The sequence below is a fragment of the Lolium rigidum genome, chromosome 6 (assembly GCF_022539505.1).
Source record: "Lolium rigidum isolate FL_2022 chromosome 6, APGP_CSIRO_Lrig_0.1, whole genome shotgun sequence".
In the NCBI taxonomy this organism is placed as follows: Eukaryota; Viridiplantae; Streptophyta; class Magnoliopsida; order Poales; family Poaceae; genus Lolium; species Lolium rigidum.
In genome coordinates this window covers 330,136,815-330,147,828 of record NC_061513.1, presented here as the reverse complement: position 1 = coordinate 330,147,828, position 11,014 = coordinate 330,136,815, and the positions used below count along the sequence as shown (strand labels likewise).

Below are 11,014 nucleotides of genomic sequence, written 5' to 3'. Positions count from 1 at the left end.
AAACAGAGAGCTCCCACTCGATTCATCGATGGATTTGTCCACGGGCAGTTTCAGTGGCGCCATCGCATATTTTTCCTTCGGTGTGTAGCTAATTCAACTTCTCCCGTGAGAGGCTCGATGATTTCCCCAATCCACACATGCTAGAAAAGACCCAGACCTATACTTAGTACTTCCTACATCCCAAAATATAAGGCCACTACATGTTTCAATATAGAACTTTGAATAACAATTTGAATAACTAGCTACAAACTAGCAAACTACTACCTCCGTTTCAATGTATAAGGCTTACTTTTTATAAAAAATACCTGAAGCTTATTGAAGTTTGACCAAACTTGTAAGAAAAACTCTCAATAACTATAAAATTATATAGATATCACACAAAAATATATTTCATCATGTATATATCTAACAATGTTGATTTTTTACTGTACATTTTAGTGATTGTTTCTAAATATTTAGCCAACTTTACATAGTTTGACTTTTAGAATAAAAAACATATAAGCCGTATTCATTAAAACCGAGGTACTATTAGCTTTTTCATCCATATATATATCGATCACCAACCGGAAAGAACCGTTAGTGGCCATGATGATGTCTGCAATGTCTTTTCCTGTGATTCCCACGTCAGTGGCCATGATGATGTCTGCAATGTATTTTGTTTGGAGTGATCATCAGAACTCAACTTGTAGGTTTATTTGGCTAATCTACTAAAACAATTTGGAACACTAACTAGTTGTTCTTTTGTAATAAAATTCCTAAATTTTGCTCCAAATTGGGGCGAGGGTAAAACATCGCGTTGTTTGAGCTTGACTCCAACACGAACATCATCCACGTCATCTTCTTCGTTGGGTGGTTGTTCATCGCCGGCCCATCCTCATGATCCACCACAACTTCTCCCTCGTCGAGGAGTAACATGACCTAGTCCACACATGAAATAATAGGCGTTCGGAATGGTATACGGCATGCAATAATACATCTCTGATTCGGTCTTGACCATATTCCACAAGAGATCGATCTGCATGGAACCACCTGAACTAGATTAGTGTACATGGATGTATTGGAATCTGGCGTGGAACACCAAAACGGATGCATTGGACTTGTGCTTAACAACTTCAAGTTTTCCTTTTGTTTAACATCAGCTATCTATCTATGGTGAAGCATCACGTTCAAAAATTATCCACAAAAAAGGTACCGGAGCGTTTATAATAAATACGTGGTGGAATTTCTCAATTATTTTCCATACAACTCTAAATCCATGTTTCCCATGCCGCGAAAAAAGTGTATAGTAATAAAAAGAATTGACACGGTCAAGCTAGAATTAACCATTTTTCAATCAAAATTATAACATCGATCTATTATGATTTACTCATCTAGAGTGAACAATTGTAGTTTCTCCCTCGAAAACTTGACGGTCCTCGTATCGAGTCAGAATTAAGAAATTCTTCAACAACTGGCGAAGGATTTGTCGGCGAGCAATTTCATTGGCGCCATCGCATATATACCTTTGTTGTCTAGCTGATTGAGCTTAATTTCCCCGATCCACAATATAATCAGCAAAATAATAATGGCTTATTGAGCTGGCACACAAAAAATATCTGTCAGCTGAGACCGGGAAGATTGTACATGTAGTCGGCCAGAGTGGTATCCGAATGAGTGTGGGCAGAGTAGAAGATATTCTTATATAGTACTCCCTCCGTTCCTATAAAAGCTTCCCAATTTTATCTAGATATGAAGGTATTTAGACATATTTTAGTTATAGATTCACCCATATATAGAAAAGGTTGTGAATAAGATGTCTTAGTTTTTAGTAGATTCATCTATTTTTGCATGTATGTAGTCTACTTTTAATGTGTAGATTTACTTATTATGGTGTATACCTAGTTCATTTTAAAATGTCTAAAACAGCTTATATTTGTGAATAGAGGGAGTAACATGGAAACTCGTTAACCAACCTATAGGTTATAGTACTAGATAGTACTGACTTGATCGAGTCAGGCTACTCGGGCAGTACTTTGAACTAGCTAGTACGTGTGATGCTCAGAAGAAAACATGCGCCTATCCATCCTAGCCTAGCTCAGCTAGCTAGTCATGCTCATGCGCATATCTATTCAGCTGGTCCATTTCTTCTTAGCTTGTGTGCATACGAATTTGTTCACGATCAGCCCAACGGAAAGATCAGTTCTGCTGGCACATGCACACAGCAGCAGATTTATTCTATGTAGCTAGATAGATTGCTTCTGCAAGATTTTTCTACTTTGTTTACAACGACCAGAATGATGTTTCTTTAATAAAAAAAATACTAGTCATGAAGCTAGCTAATCAATCAAAACTCATTCGAGATTTCGGCATGACATTCCCTGTTTCTGGACATCCAAATCTGCACAGCAAACAGTATAGTTCACTTAAAACAGTAGCATATACAACACAAGCCTAAATGACAAACAAACTTGTGAATCAGCTTGACCACAATCCTAATCTTACAAGAAAACTACCAAGCATTGGCGTCTAGGCAGAGCTGATGTGCAGCAGCACAAAACTTCATGCGCTACCAGCCTGGACAGTTACATACAACACAACATGATGCATTACAAGATTTCTTCCGAATTGGAAATCTCCGCTGATCATGCATCGCAACCATGTTGTCAGTGAAGAAAGCTGCCCAGCACTGCCATGATGGCTCAGCCGAGGGCGCGAGGCGTATGAATGATGATCCGATCCCAAAAAGGGTCTTCTAGCTTACCACATGATGCATCGGGCTGCTGCTGCACCATCTAGAGGTTCCAGCTGCTATGCTGCCTGTCATCTCAACATGCGCATATCAGGATGGTTAGCTATAGAGTTGATTTAGCCATAATAAATAAGTTAATTTGGAGCAGATTTAGTAAGATACAACATGAGCATCTACATTCAAGACACAATAATAAATGGCCATGTGCATCAATTGATGCAGAGGCTGGGGCTACTGCTCCTTTATCTAAAAACATTCAAGACACAAATAAGTAAATCCAATGTAAAATTGTATCACAGCCTACCAACCAAAATCAAGAATAACAGCTTCAACTAGTAACATGCACGAAATCCATAGGCAAGCAAGTAATTGGAAGCAATGACAAATTGTTCTCTCAGACAAATGCAAAGGAAAAAAAATCAGATTGTTCTCCAAGACAAATGCTATCGCACATCTGATTAGTGGTTTATCATTTCTACAGAGAACCAATAAAACAAATGAGCAGCAAAAAAAGAATAATCTGGCAAATACAAAGAACCACTAAGAATTTATCCTCCAGTTGGCAATCTGCATGTAAAAATGGTATATATAGCAAGTCGGGTCGTTCCAGTTCATCAGGTCTCTCCTGCTAGCCTGGGCTCCAGGTACATAACAATGAAGCCTAATCAAGTTGTGCTGCAGCAAGACCATAATAAGCTCAACGGATTCAGAAACAAATAAAAAGGGAAGCAAGAGTCTGAACCTGACTACAACACCAACAGACACCTAGCTGCTATGTTCAGGTAGCATGTACCAAAACAGGGGAAAACAGAGCATTGGTGCTAATATTTTGGCCAGCGTCATGGCCGAACTTGATTATTCCTACATAATGTGTAGCATTAGTGCCAAAGTAAATCAAATGGCTGGGAAAATCAGCTAGCTGCAGCTGAATCAAAATAAAATGTCCTTCATTTGGAGATACACACTACTAGATCATCAGATAGCTGCCTGAAAAAGCACAAACAGCTAGCTACCTGCATATTCACCACTCCCTGCATGACCAGCAACCTAAAACTCCTGCGGCGACACTAGACGTAAAGACGTTCTACAGGCTCGTACCAAACCAGGAAACAAAACAGAAAACCGCTACGGCACGCAACATACACCAACTGAAGAATGAAAATGAAAAGGAGCATGTTCTGCCACCCGGCATCCAACTGCCATAATAGCTGGCTCTCTCAAGGTCAGGGACGGCACCAGCAGCAGCATCTCCAGGCAGGAGGAGCAACTCATTTGACTTGAATACGCCACAGCAACAGTGAGCCTCTAAGTCATAAAAATAATTTAGAACCAACAGTGGTTACTACTCTAGGCCAGCAATGGGCATGTAGAGACACTACATGATCAACTCTGTACACGAGACTACGGAATCACAACAATGAGGAACCAGAAACTTCCCTATACACATGGAGTTGAAGGCCACAACTGTCGTTGTTCCATCCTCGTTATCCTCGAACAAGAACAGAGCATGATCAAGTCATGAAAGCAAACACTGATACTTAGAAAAGACTAAAAGTAACAGCTACAAGTAGATGGTTGGTTCGATCTGGACCGAATCCAGGACATAGAAACCAGCATTGCAGAGCTGAGCAATATAAACAAAGTACTAGCATTGTGCAAGCAGCCTTGAACCAATAACTGAATAAATGCTCAAGCATGACAGAATACTGGCATTGATCAAGAGGACTTGAACCAACATTTTCGTATGTACACAGCATGAAAATGACAACACTCATAACCAGCAGTATTTAGATTTTTTTCAAAAAAGCAAAAGAATGTGAAAGCTGAGGCACATCCTAGTACGAACAGTACCAACACATTTTGCCATGAATTTACTTGAAAGACTGAGTACTACTGATCGCTTTTGGCATGTAATTACAGGAAGCTTCGAATCCTTCTTTGCCATGTAATTACTACTACTAATCCCCCTGCTCCTAAGCATGGAGAGTAACTACTAATCTACTGGAATTGTACATGTAAAAGAGAGAGCGAGTGGTGTTGCTGACCTAGTGTTGGCCGGCAGCTGCAGTGGCAAATCGATCTGGTGGCAGGCAGCTGCAGCTCGGGGAAAAATACGACTTCTACATCGTGTGGACGCCGACAGCAGCCGCTACCCCGTTAGGCAGCAGCAGTTGGTGTACACGCCGGAGGAGCAGCTCTCTGCCGTGGTGCGCGCGAGTGATGTTGCCATACCCGGCGCCGGCGGCGGCGTTGTGGACTAATCGCAGAGGCACTACATGATCAATTATGTACATGAGACTCAGAATCACAACAATAAGGAACCAGAAGCTTCGCTATACACATGGAGTTGAAGGCCACAACTGTCGTTGTTCAGTCCTCGTTATCCTCAAACAAGAACAGAGCATCATCAGGTCATGAAAGCAAACACTGATATTTCAAAAAGACTAAAAGTAACAGCTAGAAGTAGATTGTTGGTTCGATCTGAACCAAATCTAGGACACATAAACCAGCATTACAGAGATTAGCAATATAAGCAAAGTACTAGCATTGTGCAAGCAGACTTGAACCAGTAACTGAATAAATGCTTAGGCATGACAGAGCACTAGCATTGTTCAAGAGGTTTGAACCAACATTTTCGTATGTACACACCATGAAAATGACAACACACTCATAATCAGCAGTATTTCATTTTACAGTAAAAAAAGCAAAATACTGTGAAAGCTGACAGACATCCTAGGTAAAAACAGTACCAACACGTTTTGCCATGAGATTACTTGAAAGGCTGAGTACTACTGATCTCTTTAGCCATGTAATTACAGGAAGCCTCGAAACCTTCTTTGCCCTGTAATTGCTACTACTAATCCCCGCCCCCTCCTAAGCATGGAGTAACTACTAATCTACAGGAATTGAACATGTAAAAGAGAGAGCGAGTGGTGGTGCTTACCTAGTGCTGGCCGGCAGCTGCAGCGGCAAGTCGATCTGATGGCGGGCAGCCGCAGCTCGGGGAAAAAGACAACTTCTCCATCGTGTGGACGCGGACAGCAGCCGCTACCCCGCTAGGCAGCAGCAGGTGGTTTACTCGCCGTAGGAGCAGCTGCTCTCTGCCGTGGTGCGCGCGAGTGATGTTGCCGTACCCGGCGCCGGCGCCGGCGTGGGCTAAACGAGGAGGCACTGACCGGCGAGGCAGAGTGGCCGGCCAGGGCCAACACCGTCGGGTAGACCTGCTGGTGCAGGAGACAGGTCCCCCGCGTCGATCTTGTGCAGGAGATTGTCCCGGAGAGGCTGGGAGCGGAGAGGAGTAGGGGAAGCCGGAGGCGGACGTGCTGGGAGCGGGAGAGACGAGGCGGCGCCGACGGACGGGAGTTGCCGGCGAGCGGCGGCGCTGGAGGCGGCGGGGTTGAGTGAGCGGTCTCGGGAGTAGGGGGGAGGGACCGGTGGTTGGGGAGACAGGGGTGGGGTTGCTGGCGCCGGAGTGGGACTGAGCGGTTCCACGCCATTGCACCGGTAGAGGAGGAGGAGGGGGTGCTGGGGCGGCGGTCTGTAGCTCGGGTCGTCGCCGGAATCTGCCGGGATCTGGCGGCCGGCGACGGAGGAGATGTGGAGGTGTTCAGTGGAAAGGGTGAGGGAGCTGTCTGCGGAAGGGGGTTTGGCCTCTCATAGTCATAGGATATTTTCGACTCGCCCGCCCGCCCACTTTGCCCCAAATTTTCGCATCCCGCTCCCAAACCTAAATTTTTTGAATCCAAAACTAAAACTTAGAGCGGGAATTCTTGTGGCGCTGGTAGATCTGACACAGGCCAATCATCCATCCGCGACGGTTTCTCTCGGATCACCATCATATCCGTTCATTTTGTACCAATCGAACGGTAGATAATGGCCTGCTTCCATCTCTTATTTCATTGATGGCCTAGATGCAATTTCTTTCTCATCGCGCCCATAGTTTGAGTCAATTTTTCGTCTCCCACTCAGCCCAGGAGGAGCACGCTGAAAATCAAATTTCACGGCATGTGAACATGTTTGGTTAGCAATTTTGTATGTTTTGTTAGAAACAACACATTGTATGTGATTGTTTATGTAATACCTAACTCCATATGTTTACGTATGTTGTGTCGCAACGAGCGATGGTCGCGACATGTCCATACTTACAATTGTGTCATGTATGTACACGCCACATCACGGCTTCCAAGAGGGCCCACACTGCACCCCATGCCTCCTCTCGGTGTGCGTTAGTCGAGACCGCACCACGTAGCCCTCTGAAAGGCAGTGCCGAGTCGAGCGCAAACCAAGGACAAGGAGGCATGAAGAAAGACGAGGCCTCGGGAAACACTTGAGCTGAAATGATAGACTATAGGAGTACAAGACAACAAAGGTGGGAAGATCGACCACGGAAATAACAAGAGGGGGTGTGTGTGTGTATAGACACAACGCACAAGAACATGGTGGGTGGTATTTGATGCGATCGAAGGGCATTCGATGGATGAGAGTACTATGCGAGGATCGGGGCCATGTGACAATGCCATAAATAAAACATAAGAAAATGAACGAAGGAAGGAAGGAGGAATGAAAATGAATCTAGTGATGCTAAATTAATTAGTGTTATAAGTATTTCGAAGTTTTTCTAGTCTATAAAACTAGCAAAACTTTAACAAGTTTGACATAAGTCAAACCTAGCTAGATGTACACATACATATTTGTGGACAGAGTGAGTACGGAGTGGGCTTCACCAATCGGTGGTATATTGGAGGGGCAAAAAAAAGATATGGATTCCCCTACTATAACATACTACTAGATATGTTTCGAAATAAGCGTCGCGGGTTTACCTAGATACGACACTTGCTTTACCACGGATGAAAATATATATGTATGCTTGCGTTTGAAAAGGCTTTAAGAGAGAAAGAAAGAAAATTGGAAATAAGGAGGTGCGATGGGGCCATGTGGGCGAGTCGTGCATATATGTGGTTATTTGTACGCACGTGAGGTGGCGGCAGCTAGCCAAGATGAAATGGATGGCGATGCATGGGTGGCAAGAGCTAGTTTGGTGTTGTTGTGGTGGAGTGGCAAATCGATCGGTCACATGCGTGACCGCGGCAAGGAGCTAGCTACTACTCTGTAGTAATTAATATGCATTCAAAATCAATTGATCGATGTGTAGACTCAAGATTATTGAACTCGGTGGAAATTAAGTGGATTTGCGAAGGATTTCAGCGGCAAAGCTAGTCCATGCGGTGCGCATGCAAGACGAAAATAGAATAGAAGAAGAAAAAAAAGACGGGCGATTACTCAGCTTCTTCACGTTGGCCGAAATCTAGCCAACACACAAAATTAGCGAATGACGAGGCAAAGAAAGAGGCTCCAGTTTACCGACGAATCGACATCGACGTGAGGAGGAAAAAAAGGAGAAGAGAGGAGTTGATCGATCAAGATGCGGCAACTAACGGCGTACGTCGGCGCGGAAAAGACGCCATGTACGCGTGACAAGCTACGCGCACGTATCCCTCGCCTCGGACGCGGTCAACGATGTGCGCGTGGGTCGTGGTCGTGGCCTCGTCCCCTCCCCGCGGACGTACGGGGACGTGCACGGACTGCTGATTAGTTCGATATAATAAAAGAGAAAACATACAGGGTGGCCGATCAGAGACGCATGAGTGCCGCAACTCGTGGATCAACGACTGCTGCCGGTCAGAGACGAACCTCAAGCGATGGTAGGTACTCATTTTTTGTCCTCAGACCTGCAAGTTGTTGCGGATGCAACTGGTGTGATCACCATCATCTGACACTGGAAATCTTACTATCGATTTGTTGCAGCCACATGCAGGTGCAGGTGGTGTCGATCGTGGCGTACGTGGGCGCCCTCCTGGGGATCGTCCTCATGTACGTCTGGTACGTGCCCACTACCTCCTGCAAGCTCAACATCCTCTTCATCACCGTCACGCTCGTCCTCGTGCAGCTCATGACATTCATCTCAGTCAACTCCAAGGTAACTAGTTACAAAGAGAAACGTTCTCTGAGAAATGAAATGCCGTCTCAATTCCATAGTGAAACGAACCGCATTCTGATCGGTTGGAAATATCAGGTGAAGGCAGGGTATCTGGCACCAGGTCTCATGGGGATCTACGTCGTCTTCCTCTGCTGGTCGGCCATCAGAAGGTGAGAAAGAGTAAACCAGAACTGAATTCTGAAATGATGGAGCTGAGCACCAATTGGATGCAGTCAAACATCAAATTAGTCGATTACTTGATACAGGAGTTCCTTACGTTTTCTTTCCTTGTGATCTTTTTGTTCCCCTGAAGTGAGCCGCACACCGAGATCTGCAACAGGAAAGCATCGGTCGCAACAAGCGCAGACTGGCTCAACATAGCGGTATAAACACAGCCTCCCTTCAGTTATTGTTCTTCTTATCTTCAGCGATACTAGTTCAGTAGAAATTTACAAAGAGAAAAAAAAGTTGCCACCAACTGAATTTTCTTGGTAGTACGAGTATCTAAAGAAAACGATATCTGAACTTATGCAGAGTTTTGTGATTGCGGTGATCGTCGTCGTCGCGGCTACCTTCTCCACCGGAATAGATTCCAAGTGCCTTCAGGTATGTTGTTCATTTAGATATCAAAAATTAAACAGTAGTACGGAGATGTAGTGCTTGTACAATTGTACTAAGTACAACTGAAAGCTGAAACTCCTCAAGTATGTGCAGTTCAAGAGGACTGAGACGGAGTCCGAGGACGACAACATCCCCTACGGATTCGGCTTCTTCCACTTCGTGTTCGCCATGGGCGCCATGTACTTCGCCATGCTCTTCCTCGGCTGGAACGCCCATCAGAAGATGGAGAAGTAAGTTCAGACGATAAAATTACGATGCTGACAGACTGCAATCACAAAGTTCAGACGATAAAATAACCATGCTGCGTTGATCATCGAATGTTGTTCCTAATTCAATAAAATTATATGATTCAGGTGGACGATCGACGTCGGCTGGGCGAGCGCGTGGGTGCGCATAGGCAACGAGTGGCTAGCGGCCATCGCATACAGTAAGTGCGAACACCATTGCTGATCTTAAATTTTCTGCTGCATACGAAGGAAAGCGTTAACTCGTCGGTGTTATCCACTGACGAACAAATTTAAATTCTTGCTCGTGCTTGCAGTATGGATGATAATCTCTCCGATCGTGTGGAAGAGCAGGCAGGTGGTGTCGTCGTCCACATGTGCATGAGTGAATACTTTTCTCTCGCTCGTGCTAATTAACTCTGAAAGTCTGAAGAAAATCAAAACAACAACAACAAACAATGCTTGCACAACAGCAAGGTAGATGAGAAGGATGCATGGTGATCAGAAAGTGGTGGTCACTTGTTTTTGCATAACTGAAGGTAAAGGGAAAGGGGGAAAGGAAAGAGCCAAATGTGTTCGTCGGTGTATACAAGGCCAATTTTGCCTGTGGCCGTTGCAGATAAAAGGCTACTAATTCTTTTGGAGTTGAGTCGATTGTATATTCTCACTCTGAAAAGAGATTTATGAAAGAACAAGCACGTTACATATATGCTTGACAAGAATTCCAATTTCAACATACTAGAAATTTCCTCCTCGAAATAGGCTTTCGCCCCGCTATATTAATATAGCAACGAACTGATACAGGATAGAGACCACCGCTGGGGCAAACAGCACAACAAAGCCCAAAAGAAAACACAAGAAGAAGAAAAAAAGAAAGAAAGGATGACAAAGTCGGATCGACGAAAACGCTGATGATCCGCAACCGTTGCGCCCTCCGGAAGATTCCCACCACGAGCTTAGCCCTCCGAAGCGCCGCATACCAAGGCAGCACCTTCAAGAAGGGATGCGACGATGACGACGCTGCTGCCCGGACAAGCCTAGGGTTTCCCCCGGTATGCGGAAGGGAAGTGGGAAGGGGAAACCTCGACGCCCCTCAAGAAGGGATGGTGGCGCCCGCGAGCGTCACCGCGTCGGTGTCGGCCGTCGACAAGGAATTCTCCCGTCCCCCAAAGTCCCACGGTCCCGGACACTCCGTCATGCTCCGCCAACCTCGCCGCCCACCAACTCGCGCCACCACGGTCACGCAACCACCACCGCCGTCTCACCGTGACCCACTGACGAAGACCGACGAAACCGATCGGAAACACCCCGAGCCGAGGAGAGCCTGGGCAGCAGCCACGCGGGAGGGCGCAACCTCCACCGCCGGCCTGCGGTGACGGACCGGACGCAGCTACACGAGCAAACCAGGCCCCTTCGGCCCGGCCGAGCCCGCCGGGCTCGTGAAGCTCCCGTGGCCGCGCTGCA

The 11,014-nt window shown here is 45.6% G+C and overlaps 1 protein-coding gene across 1 annotated transcript; it reads left to right on the top strand.

The window, feature by feature from the left end:
• Positions 1-8,245: 8,245 nt before the first annotated feature.
• On the top strand, positions 8,246-10,284 carry LOC124664784 (serine incorporator 1-like). Its single transcript, XM_047202222.1, has 9 exons — positions 8,246-8,263; positions 8,351-8,430; positions 8,534-8,705; positions 8,802-8,875; positions 9,019-9,088; positions 9,240-9,311; positions 9,420-9,556; positions 9,680-9,753; positions 9,868-10,284. Exons 1-9 carry the CDS (start codon positions 8,246-8,248, stop codon positions 9,933-9,935), a joined length of 765 nt encoding a protein of 254 aa, XP_047058178.1. The 3' UTR covers positions 9,936-10,284.
• The last annotated feature ends 730 nt before the right edge of the window (positions 10,285-11,014 follow it).

What these genes read in the sequence shown, in the direction of transcription:
- LOC124664784 (XM_047202222.1), top strand. An exon ending in GAGACGAACCTCAAGCGATG is followed by an intron (nt 8,431 to 8,533) that starts GTAGGTACTCAT and finishes GATTTGTTGCAG; the next exon opens with CCACATGCAGGTGCAGGTGG. An exon ending in GCCCATCAGAAGATGGAGAA is followed by an intron (nt 9,557 to 9,679) that starts GTAAGTTCAGAC and finishes TATATGATTCAG; the next exon opens with GTGGACGATCGACGTCGGCT.